The sequence below is a fragment of the Teleopsis dalmanni genome, chromosome 1 (genome assembly GCF_002237135.1).
Source record: "Teleopsis dalmanni isolate 2A chromosome 1, ASM223713v2, whole genome shotgun sequence".
NCBI classification, from domain to species: domain Eukaryota; kingdom Metazoa; phylum Arthropoda; class Insecta; order Diptera; family Diopsidae; genus Teleopsis; species Teleopsis dalmanni.
This window is the reverse complement of record NC_051846.1, coordinates 93,528,357-93,550,003: the sequence shown is the minus strand read 5'-3', so window position 1 is coordinate 93,550,003 and position 21,647 is coordinate 93,528,357. Positions and strand designations below refer to the sequence as shown.

At 31.1% G+C, this 21,647-nt stretch overlaps 1 protein-coding gene across 5 annotated transcripts in view; it reads left to right on the top strand.

Moving 5' to 3' along the window:
* The first annotated feature begins 445 nt into the window (after positions 1-445).
* The window catches only part of LOC119672893 (insulin-degrading enzyme), a 33,787-nt gene continuing 12,585 nt past the window's right edge, over positions 446-21,647 (top strand). For 2 of the 5 annotated variants that reach the window (XR_005251968.1, XM_038084056.1), the window contains exons 1-17: positions 446-501; positions 643-679; positions 730-878; positions 928-1,062; positions 1,115-1,385; positions 4,125-4,230; positions 5,198-5,320; positions 5,377-5,579; positions 5,636-5,721; positions 5,786-5,900; positions 7,596-7,733; positions 7,787-7,993; positions 8,046-8,396; positions 8,467-8,698; positions 8,757-8,963; positions 9,020-9,177; positions 15,258-15,392. Coding sequence is in view for 4 of the 5 variants with exons in the window: in XM_038084056.1 (XP_037939984.1) it covers positions 500-501; positions 643-679; positions 730-878; positions 928-1,062; positions 1,115-1,385; positions 4,125-4,230; positions 5,198-5,320; positions 5,377-5,579; positions 5,636-5,721; positions 5,786-5,900; positions 7,596-7,733; positions 7,787-7,993; positions 8,046-8,396; positions 8,467-8,698; positions 8,757-8,963; positions 9,020-9,177; positions 15,258-15,392 (2,655 nt within the window). In the remaining variant the exon portion in view is untranslated. Of the gene's footprint in view, positions 680-729; positions 879-927; positions 1,063-1,114; positions 1,386-4,124; positions 4,231-5,197; positions 5,321-5,376; positions 5,580-5,635; positions 5,722-5,785; positions 5,901-7,595; positions 7,734-7,786; positions 7,994-8,045; positions 8,397-8,466; positions 8,699-8,756; positions 8,964-9,019; positions 9,178-15,257; positions 15,393-21,647 lie in introns of all 5 variants that reach the window. The other 3 variants (XM_038084057.1, XM_038084058.1, XM_038084059.1) reach the window with 3 other exon arrangements.

Here is a 21,647-nt window from a genome sequence, read left to right as displayed (position 1 = left end):
GAGAAATTTCTAGCAGCATTAAAAAGATTTTTCTCAAAGTGAGCAAAATCAAAAAATATCTATTTAGACAATGGAACAAATTTCGCTGGAGCAGCAAACATTCTAGAAAGGGATATAAAAGCAGCAGCAAAATCCAACAATAAACTTGCGCCAATCTTGGCTTTTGAAGGCGTTCAATGGCATTTTATTCAATAACATTTATCATAACATTTGCTCAAATTACTTAATATATTAATAAACACACATTAACAAAATATTAATAGATACCCTATTAGAATTAAAAAAAATTTATGAAAAATGAATTTATTCGGTTCAAACTAAATGTTTGATTAATTAATTTATGCATATTGTAATGGGCTAACTTTTTTTGTTTTGACAAAAGTGTTTACACCTTTGATATCTGATTATCTTTGCAATTAATTTCAAAATTTCATTTAGTTTTTAATATACAAAAAGTGTGGAAATTTCGGCATATTGTCGCAAGTGTGCATTGCTCAAAATGTATTTTCAATCAATTTTGAGTTTGTGTCTATCATCGTGCAAATTATCGATAGTCTGAATTATCGATAATTTGTCACAACTAAGATGTGTTTGCGGTACCGTATAATTTGTACGGAAATAATATTTCTCCGTGTTTAACAGGTTCAACATATGTCGACATATATCAAAATTGCATCCGGTATATCGCTACTTTTTATATTATTTAAATACTTATATGACATATTATAGTTTATCAAAAAGAAGAATAATATACGGAGCAGTTCATTTCTACTTAGTTTTAGAAACATGTCTTCAAATTATTTAAATACTTCGGATAGCGGTTCCACAGATTTAAATCTTAATGCTGCCGAAAAATTAGAAAAGCACTGCTTTGCAAGGTTTATTTCTAACTTAACATTTAGTTATATAATAATATATATTCTTCAGGTTTGATGACATAGAAAAATCGCCTCAAGATGTGCGAGAATACCGTGGGCTTCATTTACAAAATGGAATGAAAGTACTTTTAATAAGTGACATCAACACAGATTTATCTGCAGCTGCATTAAGTGTACAAGTGGGGTAAATCTCTCAAATTAAAAAAAAAGACTTTTCAAATTTTTGTATCTTGTAGGCATATGTCGGATCCTGATTATCTACCAGGATTAGCTCACTTTTGTGAGCATATGCTTTTCCTCGGCACTGAGAAGTATCCTGATGAAAACGGTTATACGACATATCTGTCTCAAAATGGTGGAAGTAGTAATGCGGCCACATATTCGTTAATGACGAAATATCATTTTAATGTTGCCCCAGATAAGTTGGATGGTGCTTTAGATCGGTTTGCACAATTTTTTATAGCACCACTTTTTACGTCAAGCGCTACTGATCGTGAAATTAATGCGGTAATGTATACATATTAGCTAATACTATTATTATTAATTGTACTCACAGAGTGTCATAAAAGAAATAATAACTTCTAAGTTGATTCGTATAAAAATACTATACATATTTATTTTACCAGAACTTAAATCCAAATCACAAATGTATTTAGTAGATATTTCAACTTTTACTTGAGCGAGTGGAGTGGTATAATATTCTATAATAATTTATTCTATTAATTTTTCATGAATAGAAATCCAGTTAAAGTTAAAGTTAACCAAACAAACATAAGATATATTTTTATCAAAAATCTAAATAGGTGTTGCAATTTGGTATTGAATCAACTGAATTTTAAAACCCAGAAATTGGATTTTTAGCTTTTTCGTTTATATTCATACTTAGTTTTTTACTTCTGAAATTAGATGCCATATGCGTAAATATGATGCGATAGACTTATTTACAAATTGTATATACATTATATGCATATGTTGACAACTCATGAACTTTAAATTTCTTTTCTTGAAATAATTTAAAACTCTACAAAAAAGAGAGCAAATAATATGCAGGAAAATAATATTACATGTACTTTTTGCAGAGTATAGATCAAGACTAATTGCTAATTACATAAAATATTTGATCTCTTTAGATGAAATTTGGACCAAATTTTAACACAACTTTTAATAGTTTTCGTTATATCAGTCAGGCGGCATTACGTTTAATTTAAGTAATCCAAACGACATAATTATGGTGGTTTTTTCGGTTTTCTGGTGTTATATGAACTTGCTACTTAAAATCTCTACCGAACGGCGTTGAACGTTTGCGTAATTGAATACCGTTCAGGTAGGATGCAATGCTCGGTTTTTCTTCTGAACATAATTATGTGAATACGAGTATACTATATATAACCTTACTGTCTTTAGTTGGAGAATTTGCAGATAAACATCATCGTCTGGTTTAAAACACTTATCAAGAAGAGCAGAAAATATAATATAAATATAATTGTACCCAAATCCATTATTAGCAAGACTTGAACTAATATATTAGATATTCCCAAATTAGTAAATTGCATACACTTCAGTATTTTATTTCAAATTATTTATAATACATCAATCTGGTGATACTAATTTTTAACTTTGATTAAAAATTAATCGTAGTATGTAAAATATTAAGTTGTTATTTTTAATTATGTCAAGTAACATTTCGTGCGATGATTTTTTACGATTTTCGACGTGGATTAAGCAGAAAAGACTGCGACGTTCGACTTAGTTCGACATTTTGTGATCGAGCGTTATCGTCATTTTCTCCACGACGAATTCCGTGACGGTCATCCAAGAATGTCTGTTGTACCAGAAAATATCAATACAGTGTGAGAAATTATTGAGATGAATCAGCATGTTACCTACCGGGAGATAGAGGCATTCTTGGGCATAAGTGATAATTCATTTAAATATACATATACCTTTAGTTATCAGAAAGATTTGTTCTCATTGGTTTACCCATTATTTGACAATCGTTTAAATTATTGAAAGTGTTGATTGGTGCAAGGCAATGCTAAAAATATACAACCGAGGCAGCTCAAAAGACGTCTACGACATCGTGACAGGTGACGAAGCATAGATCTACGCCTATCAGCCTGAAACAAAAGAACAATCCACTTAAATGCGGTTTTTGTTTTTTGATATTTTAAACTTTTATTTCGAATTTTATGTTTGTTATACACAAGCCTGAACAACAATAAAACCAAACCAGACCAATCCCGCCACCATTTTTTACCTGTCACTCCCAAGTTCAAAAACCCTACCTTAATTAAAATTAAATAATAACACATGTAAATAGTATAAATAATTTGTAAATTGCTAGATTGTTTTTAATATTAGGAAAAACTCAAACATAACATTCGAAATAAAAGTTTAAAATATCAAAAAACAAAACCTGCATTTAAAACATTTTCAAAGTAACGACTCAAAATTTAAAACAAAATTAAACAATCCACTGTTTGGGTTTTCCAAAGTAAGCAGAACCTGACAAAAGTTGTGTGCGGACCACGCAAATACAAAAAAGCTTTTTCTAAAAAATTGGTCATGTTGGTATTTTACCACTTGAATAACGTAGAACGGTCAATTCTATGTGGTATACAACTATTTGTTTGCCAGAAGTTTTCAGAAAAAAGCACCCGAATTAATGGGTCATCCGCTTTATAATCCCGACTTGATACAAGAAATGACTTTTTCTTGTTTTCAAACATTAAGAAAAATTGTGTAGCGAGTGTATTTCTACGCTAGAACATGGTTCAATCGAATGCAAAAATGTGCTGATTATCAATGTATTATTGATTGATAATACTTCGAAAAACAATAAAACCGTTTTCATAGAACCTCTGTTTTTAATGTTAGGCTCAAGACTTAAAAGGCAGCCCTCGCATACTTCTGAGCTATATTTGTTCACTATTTGTTACAATGTTGCAATGTTCAATGTTCAATGTGCTTTCATAAAAGATGTACCCCCCAAAGAGGGGACGAAGTTGCAGCGAAGCAATCTATACCATTGTTTTACCTAACTAGCCTAACCTTTTCGCATGTTGGCACATAAGCCTGTAAGCAATTTGTCTTCAGATATAAAATAAAGATAAAAATAAAATAAAGATTATATCTTAAAAAATTGATGGTTACAAATTTAGTTTTTATATTTGAAATAAAAATTTAGTATTAGCTTATTCTAAACTGTATCGCTTATTTATAACCGTTATATTTTTGTGACTATAGGTTAATTCCGAGTACGAAAAAAATTTATCCAGCGATCTTTGGCGTGTTAAACAAGTACACCATCACTTAGCGAAACGCAGTCACCCGTATAGCAAGTTTGGAAGTGGTAAGCAATCTATTAAATTTAACTTGTGTAGTATATGTTGTATGTATAGCATTTCAAATAAATAAAGCATTGATATTTTTTCAAATATAGTCAAACTTCTATAACTCGAATTTTCTATAACTCGAATTAAAAACATGCACCAAGGTTTTAGAGACCAAATTACACACATTTCTGCTTCCATAATTCGAATTTCTCTATAACTCGAACAGAAATTTCGTTCCGTGCCTATAAGAATATGGGAAAGTGCATTCTATAAGTCAAATTTTTGTTTTAAGTATAAATGGACTTTGCTGTTATAGGAAGTCTCTTTTTCCAAAACGTTTAATGTTTACTTTCTTATGTTGCTTTTTTTTTGCAAATGCCAGTCATTGGCAGCGTCATTTAAAGTAAATAAAATAACTTCCAATGCTACTCTTAACGATTATATTGTGCTTGACAATAAAATTTATACATCAAGCTTTTCTACAATTAAGGATATTATTGAGCACTATAGCTCTAAATTACTGGATCCAATTCTAAGCGCAACGGAAAGTGATGATGAGAGTTCGGTGGATGTAATTGTTTATCAGCCTTCCAAGAATGAAGTAGAAGACTCATTCAAAATTCTGAATTTATATTTGCAAACGAATGATACTACAACTGATAGTGATAAGAGTATGAATAAACTTAAATCTCTTTTTACTGAAAATAAGAAAAAATGAAAGTCCCAATCCTAATTTCTGAATATTTTACTTCACTATAAGTTCTGTGCTTAATTTGATTGCAAATAAATAAATATATTAAAATGTAATTATAGTTTACCAAAATTAAAATAAAAAAAAATTTCTCTAACTTGAAGTCTCCATAAGTCTTTTCTTTGCAAAATTGGACTTTGAGTTTTGAAAGTTTGACTGTAGGTTTATAATAGATCTATATATATTAATTTCATTCATAAATTATTTGTCTATTTTTATATATTTACTTAAAGGCAACAAATCAACGTTATGTGACATTCCAAAATCAAAAAATATTAATGTACGTGATGAACTTTTGAGTTTTCATAAAAAATGGTATTCTGCTAATATTATGTACTTGTCCGTTATTGGAAAAGGTTATAAACTTATATAAATAACTCGTTAAAATATTTAGTTAAAATTTTTGCAACAGAATCCTTAAATGAATTGGAAGAAATGGTTGTAGGAAAATTTTTGGAGATTGAAAATAAAAACGTTGTTTTACCAGATTGGTCACGGCACCCATACGACGATGAGAAATACGGTCTCAAAGTTATGATATTGCCCATTAAAGATGTACGCTCATTAACCATAAGTTTTACAACAGATGACTTAACTAAATTTTATAAATCAGCGGTACGTTATTTAAAAATTGTTACATATTTTAATCTTTTTTAATATTTATAACACAGCCGGATAGTTATTTAACTCACTTAATTGGTCATGAAGGAAAAGGAAGTTTATTAGCAGAATTACGTAAATTGGGTTGGTGTAATGAGTATGTATTGAGCATGTATTTAATATCTAAACTTTTTGTTTTAAATCAATCTTTTTAAATTAAGCTTACTTGCCGGATGTCAAAATATATTGAATGCTTTTGGATTTTTTGATATTGTTGTAAACTTGACCCAGGAGGGTATGAATCATATAGACGATGTTATTAACATCATTTTTCAGGTAATATTTTGAAATGGTGAAATAAGATGAAAAAAAATGTTTCATTTTAAAATGTATGAATATTGGGCTTAAGAATATGATTTCATAGCTCAAGGAATGCAAAAAAAAACATTGAAAAGTGTTTCATTTGCTGAGAAAATTTTTTATTTAAATAGGAGCTGTCAGGAAAATAAAACGACTTCAATCCAAAAATATATAATGTCTAAGAATCCAAAAAGCTTCAGTTACCCAAATTTTTACGTTACTATGGAAAAAAGCGGCAGTTAGCTTCAGATGTTGACTGTAGCGAAACTGTATATGCTAAACGAAAAATTCATTCACACAAAACGTTCGCAAAGCAATATACACAATTTTGATATACAAAACTAAAAAAACATTAAAGGATATTTAATGGAAAAAAACGTCATATATGACTTGAATTTTTAAAATGTTAGGCTTTATTGACTAAAATTTTATTTTAGTTATTGTTGTTATAACGCGCTGGCAACTACTTATGAAGTATTTTTGGTAGGTGTCGAACGGCACTTGGGCGACGAGTGGTTTCGGCATGTAGACTCGGTTGTTCTTAGAACGTTTGTTTTAGTAGTCTTGTTTTGACATCCTATGTATTAATATACCTTATGATCAAAAAAGAACGAGAATTTACAAAAAAAAGCAAAATTATAATTTTTAATAATTTTTTTATTATCGCCTTCAAAGCACTCTCTTCCTGCGGCAATACATGCATGCCAACGCTTGATCCAATTTTCTATACAAGTTTTATAGGCCGCCGAGGGTATGTCCTTTAGTTCACGCAGCGAATTCTCTTTTATGGCCTCTATGATCTCAAAACGCGTTCCTCGCAATGGCAATTTGAGTCGGGGGAAGAGGAAAAAGTCACACGGGGCCATATCTGGAGAGTACAGTGCTTGGTTGATGATATTGGTGGAGTTTTTGGCCAAAAACTGCGACACTACCAACGCTGTGTGAGCCGGTGCGTTATCGTGGTGTAAAATCCATGAGTTTTCCTTCCATAAATCTGGCCTCTTTTTGCGCATGGCCTCACGGAAACGATGCATAACGGCCAAATAATACTCCTTATTGACTGTTTGACCATCCGGAATGAAATCATAGTGAACAACAAAAACGAATATCGAAGAAAATAGTCAACATAACCTTGATTTTGGACCGACTTTGGCGTTCTGTTTTCGGTTTCGGCTCACCTTCGAAGCACCATTTGGTCGATTGTTGTTTGTTGGGCATGTCAAATTCATAGACCCATGTCTGATCACCAGTTATGATGCGTTTGATGAATGTGGGGTCACTATCTGCGTTGGAAATCATCTCTTTGGCCACATCACGACGCTTTTTTTCAGCTAAAAATGAAATTCAGCTAAAAATCGCCACATGAACATTTTTCGACTTCTTTGTATAGACGCTAAACAAAAACTAATCGTACGATATGCATTAAACTTTGACAGAATGTGTATAATAGTGTTGCCAGCGTAAAAATAAAAAAAATTTACCAATTGGATAAGCGCAGGAATTTAAAAATTAAAATTCTCGTTCTTTATTGATCACAAAGTAAATTTTAAAATGGACTACCGAACGATTTTTTTCGTTTCTTGTATAAGAAATCATCTCTTAATGCTTAACCGTTTTAAAACGAAACACCCTGTGTATACACAAAAAAATTACCAAATTTTACCGTTTTAGTATATACAATTATTGCGACAAGAGGAACCAAAAAAATGGATTTTTGATGAGTGCTGTAATATTAATGAAATGCGATTTCGTTTCAAAGATAAAGAACAACCTGATACTTTAGTTCAAAATGCAGTAACAGCAATGCAGGTTCCGAATTTAATTTATCGTTGTTATAAATATTTATTAATTCTTTAATTTAGATTTATCCATTAGAACAAGTACTATCCGCTCCATATTTGACAAAAGAATGGAGACCAGACTTGATAATTGATCTATTAACGGAATTAGTGCCTTCCAAATGCCGCATTATATTAGTTTCACAAAGCTTTCAAGAAGTTACTACTGAGACAGAACCTTATTTTAAAACGAATTATGGAACAGAGAAAATTAATGCTGAAACAATAAAAGTAAAGCAATTTATTATATACTAGAAGTTATTAAAACACTTTTTTTTGATAGGAATGGGAAAACTGTTTGTTAAACAAAAATTTGGCTTTGCCTCTTCCAAATGCTTTTATTCCAGACAACTTTGAGATTGTGCCTCTAGATACAGACTTTTGTAAGCATCCTATAATTATACTGGATACACCTATTTTACGAGTTTGGCACAAACAAGATGATCAATATCTTAAACCAAAGGCATGTATGGCATTTGATTTTTCTAACCCGATAGCATACGTGGATCCCTTAAACTGTAACTTGAATCAGTTAATGGTAGAGCTTTTAAAAGACCAATTAAGTGAATACTTATACGATGCAGTATTAGCAGGCTTAAAGCTGCAGCTTACACCTAAGTCTACAGGCATTGAAGTATGGTTGTAAATTTAATTTTATTTTAGAATTTGTGTTTTTAACTATTTATTATATATAATTACAACAGTTTGCTATAAGTGGTTATAACGACAAACAAGTTGTATTGCTCGAAAAGTTACTTGATCATTTATTTGACTTTGATGTCAATGAAAAACGTTTCGAAATTATTAAAGAGGAATATACCCGAACTTTGAAAAACTTCAAAGCTGAGCAGCCGTTTCAACACTCCATTTATTATTTGGCTTTAATTTTAACAGAAAATGCTTGGTCGAATAATGAGCTCTTGGATGCTTTGGAATGTAAGTAAACATGGGTTCCGTAAAAATTTTATAAATTATTAATTTTATAAATTTAAAGTGGTAACGCATGAACGTGTTCTAAATTATGCTAAGAAATTTTTTGATCGTTTACATACAGAATGTTTTATATATGGCAATGTAACCAAACAACATGCGTCAAATATATCTGTAATTGTAAACAAGAAATTGGAGAGCACAAATTCCAAACTTCTGCCCTTATTAGCACGTCAGATGCTTAAAAAACGTGAATACAAATTGTTTAATGGTAACTCAATATTTTGGTTAGTTGATAAGAAATTAAATATACACTATAATTTCTAGGTGACAGTTATTTATTTGAAAATGATCATAAATATCACAAATGTTCGTGTGTTCAACTATATTTTCAATGTGGGGCACAAAGTGACAAGATGAATATTATGGTTAACTTAGTATCACAAATATTAACAGAGCCATGCTATGATTGCTTGCGAACTAAGGTAAGTTGATTATTAAATGGCTTTTTACGCCACAGACACTTTAAATAACCGTTTAACAGAAAAAATCGTTTGAAAATGTTTATAAAAAGATATTCTACGGAAAATGTTTATTGTAATGTTTTAAAAAGGTTGAGAAAAGTAGTGAACTACAACAAAAATTCTTTTATATTATTTTAATTAATTGAATTTTTGGCTGACCATACAGCTGATCGAGTATTGCAAAATACCCATCATCAGTGGTCTTGGAAATAATTCTTGTGTTTAATTATTCGTACATAATTTTTTGAGACTGCAAGTACCAGTGATTTAACTCGTGTTGTTGTAGTTCACTTCTTTTCGAAACCTCTTTACCAAATACGCTAGTTTCTATTAAATATAATAGTCACTTCCGTCTTAAACTGACCTTAAATTACATTTTAATGTTTTATTTAATTTATTGTATTTAATTATATGCAGTAGACATTTCGTCTTCGCACATTTGGGTGCATTTTTATTTTCAAATCTGCACACAAAATGTGTTGCTCGTACCTATTGTTTTCAGAACACGTTGTGTGCGAGTGCAAACTGGCTGCCGCACAGACAATGTGCTGTTGGAAATAACTTTGCCACAAACACCGAATGAGTGTGAGAGTTTTATTTCACTCCACCACATTCCTGTGCAATGTGTATTTTGTTTGTGCACACAAAAAGTGCATTTTTCTTTGTTAATAAAGTCTTCGCACACCACATTTGCGGTGTAATATTTTATTTAGATTCGCACAACATTTGTGCGTGGTTCTTTACACTTAAACTTAACACTTACATCGTGAAATATGTAACTGTAGTTTTATTCTGTATCTCTACTTAAAATCCATATATATATAAAAATCATATACATATTATATACATATTCAAGGAGATATATTTATATTAGTTATAAACTAAATCTATTTCTAAACATTCTAAAAATCTCTCTTGATTCAATAATACATAAATAGATATTTTTACAATATCAAGCATAAAAATATTCTAGGAAAAGGTAAATATGTGAGGCGAATTATTTTATTACATCATAAGAAACTAACGTCAAAGAAGGAAACTCTGCGCACCGTTTACTCTCATTCATTCGTATTCTCTTTAGAAATAATTTGTAAACATGGTACACAGTTGAGAATGTAACGCAGCAGTTTAATGCGTATATAAGTTAATATAATAATTGGCTAAAATGTAGAATTAGTATATTTTATAAATAATTTTTTAAAAAGTTTTTAGTTTAATTTTAATAACTAAATAATTAAAATGAAGCAACAAATTAAATCAGTCCTAAACATAGTTCACTAAAATAATTAAATCAGATATTAGATGCTTTCGGCAGCTTTAAAGTGTGGCAAAAAACAGCAAATTGCTTACTATAGGTGCTAAGCGAGATACTGGCATCGCTGTTGCAATCTGTCAAATGTTGTGTGTTCACAAAGAGCAAATTTTTGCATATATGCACATAATGCAAGCAAACTTCATTTTGTATGAAAATAAATCATTTCGCTAAACTTAAAATGAATAATGAACTACAAGCAATGTTGAAAGTAGCAGAAAATTTTTTCCTTTTAATTTTTTAGAATGTTTATGCCTTGATAAGTTAAAAATTTTAAACAGCTTTTCAAGTATACTTTATTTACGAACTCCTAAAAATATTTGTATGTATTTTTATGTATATATGTAGGAAAAACTTTATTTAATTCAATGATAAATAAATTTTATTAATATTTTTACAATAATATTTTACTACCAAAAAAAATTATTTTAATGTATTTTACGCCCGCCAACATCACTCGTTCTTTCCAATTAAAAACAATCAAAAAACTAGCAGCGTTGCCAGTTTTTTCGTTTTCATTTTACTGCCCGCCGCTAATTGCCACATATATTTAAAATATTATTTACAAATTTTATTTTCAACAATTTTGCATATTTTTGAAATATTTAATTTCCAAAATTTTCAAATTTGTGTAACTTTTTAATTTTGCTTGAATTTTTGTTTACAACCCTTTGACATATGACTGGAATATTGGTTTAAATTTCTCATGGAAATTCACAATAGATCGGTTATTGCGTTAGTGATATTTTTTTTCTGTAGTTGCTGAAATGTTTGGCCACTTCGCAACTGGGTGCTTAGGTAAAGGAAGTAGTGTTGTTGTTTTGCGTACATAAAAGCAACTTTAAGCTGTCGAAAGCATCTATTAAAAATGTTTATATTACAAGGCCCAAATTCATATTATGTTATATTAAATTATAGTTGAAATTTTTTTGATTTTTTATCTTTAAATATTATATTATCCGTTAAAACTAAATTAAAGATGTAATACTTTTTTTAAATAACGTTAAAATTTAAATTAAATTAAAAGTTTACCTATGATAAATTTACTCTTCAATAAGTACACTTCCGCCAATTTTTTTTTTTTTAGTTCTTAAATTTTTTAGACAGTTTGGTGATTAGTTGACTTAGTTTTGTTTGTTTTGCGCGAAAAAATGGATACTACCAAAGAGGAAATGTGCAATATTTTATAGTTTTTCTTTGATAAACTCGAAAACACAAGCCAGGCGGCTGAGAATGTGAATAGTATTTATGGTCCTGATACTGTAACAGCCAATCATGCGCAATTTTGGTTTCTTCGATTCCGTTCGGGTAATTTTGATGTCAAAGATGTATTATCTTTGGAAGGCCAGTTGTCGAAAAATCATGGATTTCATGCCACACGAATTTCGGTTGGTAACTGGTGATGAAAAGTGGCGACTGATCGCTTACGACAACGTCAAGCGAAAGCGGTGACAGGATGGTGGTCGAATAATTTTATATTTTATGATTCTCATAACAATTACCATAAATCGTATAACTATCGATTATAGTGATACAATTGTGTTGTTGTGTAAATCCTTTTTCGTTGCTTGTAACTGCGTTGATATGTGTTGAAGAACATAATCTTGTTATCGGAAGAAAATGGATTGATTTCTGCGTCAAATTTTTTTCTATTATTTCAGACTACAGTTATATAAACATTGCTTTCTTTTATCTGTAGCTGGCAGAATCATGCATTGAAACAGGAGGCTCCAAAGAAGAGCTCATTCATGCGCACGTTTCCTATTATATTAGTTTGTCTAGTAACCCTAACTTGAGTTACCTTGTAGCTATTGTTTAGTACGTTGAAAAATCGTCCACGTTTATTAACTATTTTGACTAAAATAAATTTTTTTAATATTTCTGTAAGAGTTCCATCACATAAAAATCAAAAAAGTTGAAAAAACGAAAAAAAGGTGAAAAAACGCAAAAAAAAAGATTTTTGATATTTACATTTTTAACTATAGCATCTAAACCAATTATATAGCTTTAAATATTCGTATAAGTTTCAGCTTTAATTTAATATGGATTACTATATGCAGTAGCGAGGCGTCAGCTTTTTGGCAAGGTGTTCACAATTTAATCAAAACAGAATTCCAACTATAACGTATTCCCCCTACTTCTAAGTTTTGTCCTAGCGTACAAGACCAATAAAACAGTTTATTTAAATGTTCGCAGCCTGTGATGCACTGGTTTTTATTTACCATAAAGGTGTAGCTATAGATTTCGACATTTTTACAACAGGTATCAAATTCTTCATATCTGGAGTTGGTTTATTCATTTTATGAATTAAAATCTTTTTTTCAGAAGATCGTTTAAAAAAAGACATTGAATCAAATCTTTAATCACACATTTATCCATTTCTAAATATTATTTTTCACTTCAAATTTCTTTAATCTCTTTCTTTACTTTTACCATTTGCTAGTATAAAATTGCAATAATGACTTTGTTTTGATTTATTTCCAACCTCTATATAAGAGTAAGAAACTCTCATGCATTCATTTACTCTTTTACTTTGTATTTACAATGCCCGGTTCAGTTTTTATACTGAACCATTTCCCCATATAAAACAGCAACCGTGACTTTGATTGTATTTGCACGCTTTGTATAAACTTTTGGTTCAGTTTAGTGGAATGATCCTCTCGTCAAATGTAAAGCGATTTTCGCTCAGTTATTTCTTTTCTCTTTTGTAATTACTTTGCATAACATTGGAAGTGCACTTTTTTTATTGAACTGCTTGCACGCATTAATTTAAGAGTTAAGATTATTTTACGTACATATATTTGTTTGTATGTTTTGTGTTGTGTATTCAATATTGAACATAGTCCCAATGTGAATGTTATTTCATTTGCATGCTTTTTAAGCGACGCAGTGCAGTTTTTATTCTGAACCTTAGTATATTTCAAGTGGAATGTTATTTCTCTTTTATTAATTATAAGCAATGTTGGGTGTATCTAACATATGTGTGATTTTGTTTGTATTCTACGTTTTGTGTTTATGTTAATCTGTTTGGAAAAGCTATTATAAAAAATGTTAAGTAGCAATATAGCGAGATTATTTACCTAATAAAAAAAATCTAAAAAGGAAGCTTTGTTAAGGTGTTCAGTGAACACTCTGAACCATTCGACGCCTCGCCTCTGACTATATGCATTAACTTGCATGTGCAAAGCGATGCTCTGCGAAACATCAAAATAACGGTTTTCGCAAATATGGGAATACGGCACACAAGAAAAAAAATTATGATTTTAAAATTTTACTCAAAAATTCTCTATAGAGAATTCAGGTCTTGTCTTTGGAAAACAAAATTTATAATTATTTGTAAACTAGTGTTATCTGAAAGATATGCGAAATGTAAAAGCCAATGGCCAATATTTTAAATATAAAATAATGATTTTTTTTTTGATAGTTTATCTTTTTAGAAAGCAATCATAAATACTAAAAATGTATTTGTATTTGTTTTATTCTTAAAACTTCGTAAAAAAGTTGTTTTGCAAGTCTTTCATAGTTTGTGGGATTTTTTTTTATTAAATTCAATTTTGAAATCCAATTTTTGAAATTAATTTTTCATAAAGATTTTTAATCTTTAGAGCCTGTTACACTTGTCCCATAAATTGCCTATTCAGAAATGGCAATCACGTTCAGATAGTGACAAAGTTGTAACTCTGCAGAGAAAAATCGAAATTCAAAAGGCATTCAGAAACAAAATGGGTCTTATTGTAGATGTGCCTAAACCTGCATTCGGAAATAGTAATGATGGAAACGCAAGCAGACGATTTTTTTCAGAGCCTGAGTTATCTGCAGAAATCACGAGTATAGATCCAAATCTAATTTTTCGTTTAAAAGTGATTTTGGAAGTCAAATCAGGTGGATATCACATAGATACTGAAAAATTTAATCAATATGCTTTCGCGATAATGTTGTATCCATGGTATCCTATGACGCGTACAATGCATAAGATTCTTATTCATGGTGAAATTGTTATTAAAAATGCATTGGTGCCTATAGGACAACTGTCAGAAGAAGCGGCAGAAGCACGTAATAAGCATTTCAGTCTGTATCGTGAGAACTACGCACGAAAATTTTCTCGGGAGTCCTGCAATACAGATATATTAAATAGATTGTTATTAACTTCAGATCTACTCCTGACTAGATTGAGAGCAAAGCCAAAAAATCATCAAAGCCTTTCACAAAAGTAGCGTTAGAAATGCTTCTTCCTACTAATGAACTGGAAGACACCATAATGTGCTTAATAAGAAGGATGAACTTAGCTCAGATAGCGAAATATCAAATTTTTAAATATTTTAAATCTTTTTAAAATTACACTTATTGTTCTAAGGTAAAAATAGAAAAATTCATGCTTTCAATAATAATTTTACTGTTGTTAGGTATACGAATATGTTTAGCCAAAATGTCACATTAAAAAACTGAAATACTTTTTATTATTAAAATATTTAATAATTATATTTATAATAAATAACATTTATTTGTTTTAATATCTTACTCGAATTCTGAATTGAGAGTAGCAGCTTGCCATACATTTGCAACATTTTATCAAACAAAGAAAAAAAAAAAGTTTTTTAAAGTTTTTAAAAACCATGCAAAAATCATAATCTATTACATTTTCAATTATGAGCATTATGTTTATTATTTTCAAATAGAAATAATTTTACAAATTAAATGATTAATAATCAAATATTATATTTTATTTCAGGAGCAACTTGGTTACATAGTTTTGAGTAGTAATCGAAAAGTAAACGGAGCAGTTGGATTAAGAATTATAGTGCAATCAACGAAACATCCATCTTTCGTCGAAGATCGGATAGAGAACTTTTTGGAAAATTTTTTGGTATATCTTGCATTTACAATATATATATATATATAAATTTTAAGATTCGTATCTATTTTCATATTCAACAAATACTGATTGAATTTGAATCATTTGAAGGCAATGGCCGTTATGTTAATTAATACTTGACAAATTTGGCAATTAAATTGATGATAAAATTTCAATTAAATTGACATTATTCACTATAGTATAGAGTTGATAAACTGCAATTATGTTATATATTTTAAACTGCGATATGATTTGTGAATTATTTTGACAAACTTATCAAATATCAATTTAGTTGATAATTATCGAACATAGTAGAAACCAATGTTTTGACAATTGAAGTTAAAATTCAAAATCAAAGCAATCAGTTTTGTTTAACCTGACCTAAAAACAATCAGTTTGGGTGCATGGATTTTTGATAGGTTTTCTATAAATTTACTTACCATATTTTTAGCAGACTCGTCTTTGGCATGTAGTTCGCTCTTTTTTATACCACTTGTTTGGTTAAGTATCTTTTGTAGTTCTTTAGCAGTCAACGCATAAGCGAGATGGGCCTCGTCACAATTGCAACACCTTAGTTGCTTTTTTGAAGGCTTCGTGGAATCCATCGTTTTGTACCAACCTGTACATTTTATGCATTTGGGTTATTTCCCACAATAATTTTGCACGTGATTATACTGAGAAATATATTTTAATGCCTTACAGCCTCAATTACAATAAAAGAATGTTAAATAGTTCTTATTTCATATATTTTTTGATGTTTTCAGCTAAGTTAAATGGTAGGAGAAAATTATATGAGGGTTCTCTTGATTTTCATTTCAGCTTGTTAAGTAAACTTATGAGTTTTAGCCAGCCCTTATTCTTGAAGATCTGACAATATTGCTTTTGGATGTAAAATTTTAATTGTTTAAACTTTTCATCAAGTTTCTGTACTCATTAGGATCTAGTGAATTTACTTTATACTATATTTATTTTTATTTTAATATAAAATCTGTTTTACGTGCAAGTTATCTTCATCATCATACGATGCTAAGTTTTTGCTTTGCTATGGTTGAATTGGAGGGTTTATATTAATTCGCTTCAGATTTTGATTTTCAACCCTGAGGTATTTCTTTTTTATATTTCATGCGTATTATATGCATTGCTTTTAATATATTGTTTGTGGATTAATAGTTTCATAATGAGCTGGCACATTGTGAAATGTTTCAATTAATTATAAGAGCGTCTATATTGCTCATTTCGAACTGAATTTGTATTAATTAAAATTATATAATTTGCTTTCACTTTCAGCAGTTAACCATATGTGTAAAATTACTTTACAAAAACAAAATAAAACAAAAAAGTAAATAAACCAAAATTCAAAGCGATTTAATGCTTAACAAATTTAATTCAATGCAAATATTTTGGAGTCCCAATAAACACTACTCAAAACTTACGTTATTTGCTAATTCCAAACATTTGGCACTAATATTGTGTTAGCAGTATATAAAAACGAAAACGTCAGACCGTCAGACTGGAACCTAGTTTGAAATTGTTTTCAAAAAATCTACTTAGATGGGTCCTCGTTTACGTCATTGCATTTATACCTCTTCCTATTTAAATTATTTTTCTTAGTCTATTTAAAAATGATGTTCTTATTAAAAAAGCTTGATATGCGTATAAGATAATTTAATATAGTGGCTAAAACAATACTGATTTGTTATCCATTTACTCATTGTTATCTATTTTTCATCTTGTCTGACTATGTCATCGAACCTACCTCTTCCTCTTTTAAAAAGATCTGTATCAAGAGATAGCTTTGTACGTAATTTTGTTGGAATCCGATTTTGTTGAATTTTTCCGGTAGTATAAATCTCATTGTCTAAGAAAAAAGTCAGCAAATTTATGGAGGTCGCTATTTAGCGATCCATAAATATTTCACGCCCTTTTGGGAACATTTTTGGTTAGTCTCTCTACAACTGTGCCTCCTATGCTCAATGATAGATTGGGTTTTTCACAGGGTCACGTTTTTGCTCCCTGATAAATGAAAAAATCAAGGACAAGCCTATCCGGAGAAGACAATTCAAAATTTTTTAAGCCTGTTGAATTCGACTTAAATTTTACATATTGCTTTAGCTGAGTAGTTCCAGTAAAAGAGATCATTTGTTATTTGATACTAAATTTTTAACTTTTTGGAATTGTGTTGCATAATATAGTTTTGGAATTGTATTGCAGATATAGTTTATAACTATATCTGAAATGAGTTGAATTTTCCAAAGCCTGTTATTCTTCATCTCTTAACTGGTTACTTACATTTGCAAAATGCATGTAATTTCTAATTTTAAAACACCGATCTTTGCGTTATTGCAGCTACTTTTATGGACGGTCTATAGTACATCCTAATTCTAATAATAATCATAATAATTACAAAAATAATTGAAAGGTGTCCACTTCTCTCGATTACCAATATTTCAAATGTCACCTTAGGGTAATTCCTCATACGTTGTATTAAATTTCTTGAAGATCCATTTCATATTTCAGTTTGATATGTTATTGACGTTATATATGTATAAAGCACTTCCTGGTCAGAAATTTTTTCTGCGCTTTCAGCACAACACCATCAAAGTCGACATCTTCGAAAACAACAGCACCTTCCTGCGCATTGTAATTTAACAATTCATTATCACTCTTTAATAACATCTCAAAAATTTTGTTTTCAGCGTGTTCTTTATTATTATTGTTCAAGGATGTGGCATTGTGACCGGCGTCTATTGTGCTCCTCTTGTGGGTGTAGCGTAGGTCTCTAAGCCCTGTTGCGTCAATAAAAAGTAGTATAGAACCTATTTTACAGAGTTTTATTATCTCTTTTGTAAGAATATACATATCCAGGACTATATTCCGTTTGTGACATTTTGACATTATTTTAGAATATTCCCAAAATAACAGCAAAAAGTGCGCTGAACTAAGAAACACACAATTATTAGCGAGCTGTTCATATGCGTATACTATACTTAAACTTTCAGAATACTTCAAGAAAGTTAGTAGTGTCCAACTGGCTGCACTCGAGGACCGAAGAGGATAAACATATAAATATTCGATGGAATATAATTTATGCTATATTCAAAACAAAATGGTTTGTGTTAATGCTAAGGCATACTGTACTTAAAAATAAAACAGAGCTACTTCAAAATTTTTAGTATTCTTCAAAGCAGGGTTTGAATTGCTTGCTGAAAATTAGCAAAAGCAACCAAATTTTGACTAATGCATAAATATTGACCTGTCAATTTTTGTCAAACGATTATTAAATCATAAATTTAATAATTAAAAAAAACATGAATTTAGGCATAATCTAATTACAGATAAAATATTATTTGCATACAAATTGTACGCACACACATTACTTACAATTTTGCATAACTATATTCAATGCACCAACAAAGAAATAAAGCGCATCATTCCCTTAAAACAAAAACAAAAAGAAGAAATCCATATACATTCGCTAATAGCAAAACGCAAGCAACTAACGCATAAGCAAGAACGTTGCATATATTCCAAACGCATAATAGTCAAAAATGTAAAATCGACTATTAGCAAGCAATCAAAATGAAACTAGTTTGCGTTTTTTGCTGTTGCTAATGCATATTCTTTTTTCATTTTCTTATGCAATGCGTTAGCAATTATGCAAGCAATGCAATTAGCAACAGCAATTCAAACCCTGCTTCAAAGAAATTAACACCATACGACTAAAAACACGTCCCAATTCAATCGAGTCAAGATATACCAAATATGCAAGAACATAAAAAATAACTATGCAGTCAAACCTGTCACCAGATTTTTTAACAAATGTCAGAAAAACTCGATTGTAAATTCACAAATCTGTGTATTAACATTGATTCACAAAAAGCTACGCTAACATCAAATAGAGACATATGCTCAAGGAATGCTTAAACTGGATAGAAAAGTTAGAAACCGAGAAGTAAATGCTTAAACTGGAAATCGAATTACTACAAGAGATCAAAGATAGAGATCAAAGGTATGCGGAAATTAAAGGCAACCAAATGTGAAGTGGAGGCGCTCTTCCTCAATAAAATGGAAATGTCAAGAATTAGAATTCGAAATAAGTGCGTAATATGTGAGACGAAAAATAAAGTAGGCGTGATAACAGAAATGAAAATTATAAATGCAGATCCGTTGCCATTTACGCTTTTTCATTTCGTTTGCTGTAGGAAGTTGGCGGCATCTTGACCATAGTTCGGAATTTCTAATAGTGCAGGACCACCAAATTTTCAGAATTCTTCTAAGGCATTAGGTTGTAAAGGTTTGCAGTTTATGGATCAGATTGTTGGTGGTAAGCCGGGTTTCGTAGCCATAGAGCAGAACGCTCTTAACATTACTGTTAAATAACTGCAGCTTGGTGTGCTGGGAAAATATTGAAGAGCTCCAAACTTTATTCAGTAACGAAAATGCGGAGCATACCTTGTTAATTCGGCTTTGGATGTCGACTGCCGCGCCACCGTTCGGCGATATTATACTGTCTAAGTATGTGAAGCAGCTGACGTTATCGATTTCTGTATCGTTCAGGTTGAATTTGCTGGTAGAGTCAGATTTGTTTATCTTCATTGCCTTTGTCTTTGCCGTGTTCACTATAAGGCCAACTTTTCGTGATTCGTAAACTAAGTCGTAAACTAAGCTTTAGTAAGGACGTCGTCTAACACAATTAAAAACAAAATAGGCGACATCAGACAGCCTTGTCTAAAACCTGAAGTAGTGGCAAAGGGAATTGTGCTTTGATGAGGTCGACAACTTTTCTGGAAATACCTCTTTGTAAGAGAGAATTCCAAATGCAGCCTCTATTAACACTGTCAAAAGCGCAGCTGTAGTCGATGAATAATATGTTTATGTATGTCCGCCATTGTTCGATGATAATCATGAGAGTGTTAATTTGATCCACGCACTAACGATTTGGTCTAAAGCTTGCCTGTTGTAAACGAATACTATCTTCGAGTTTAGTGTTGATGCGAAACAGAAGAATGCGAGTTAATATTTCCGAAGAAATCTACAACAACATAATGCCAATATAATTTCGGCATTGGCTCAGGCCACCTTTCTTTGGTAATACGGTCAGCAAGCCTTCCAGCCAATCGTTTGGAAGACGAATGTTTTCCCATATGCTTTTCAGGAGAGGTTTAAACATTTTAGTGGTAGTCGAATTACAAGCTTTTAACAGTTTCGCGGTGATATTATCTGGACCAGCCGCCTTATTGTTCTTTAAACTGCCAATAGCTTGAACAATTTCTTCTTCATCAGGTACTCTATTTATAACAGACGTACTACGGTTGTTTAGACTGAAGAAGCTGTTCTGTTCAGCCGGTGTGACGGTGTTGGTGATAGCATTGCTACAAAGAGTTTCTGAAAAATGTTCCCTGAAACTTTGAAGCTGGTTTTCGGTGGATGTGAGAACTCGGCCTTTTTTGTCCCATATAGGGCCTATACGGTGGAACCTTCTGCCTGCAAGCTCTCTTGTGACGTCATATAAAATTTTCATATTTCTCTGTATGGCTGCTGCTTCAGCTTTATTTGCAAGATTGTCATACCATTAACATTTGTCTCGCTTGCATGAAAACTTCACTCGTTTCGCCATTTCATTGTAGGTGACTTGGGTTTCTGCTTTGATCGCTCTTGTTTTAGCATTGTCACGTGACATCTTTGCAGCTCTGCGGCATTCGATGAGAGACCAGGTAGACTCTGACATCCACGGCTTTCTTTTGCGGGGGCGATGACCCAAAACATCATCTGCCAAATTTGTTCAGTGTTGCCGGACACTTCTGGGCTTTGGAGCTGTTCAATTGAGGTACTAAATTTGCTGACGAAGATGTTTTTTACGTCTTCAGAATTTAGTTTCGAAATATCGAGTTTAGGCAGTGAATTTAAAGTACGTCGTTACCCAGTCGTGCAAATTTTTAAACGAAGTGTCGCGACTAGAAGATGTGATCTGACGCGATGTCGGCGCTTCTTTTGGTGCGTATGTTTAAGAGGCTGCTCCTCCAAATTTTTCCTATACAGAAGCGGTCGATTTGATTTTCGGTGTGGCCGTCAGGTAACACCCAGGTTGACTTATGGCAGGCTTTGTGAGGGAAAATGGAGCCCCCGATAACAAGACGCCAACCTCGCATGCTTCAATTAGGAGTTCACCGTTTTCGTTTCTGATTCCCAGACCATGTCTTCCCAGAATGTGCTTTATGTTTGTGTTATCCGCACCAATTTTGGCGTTTAGGTCACCCATTACAATTA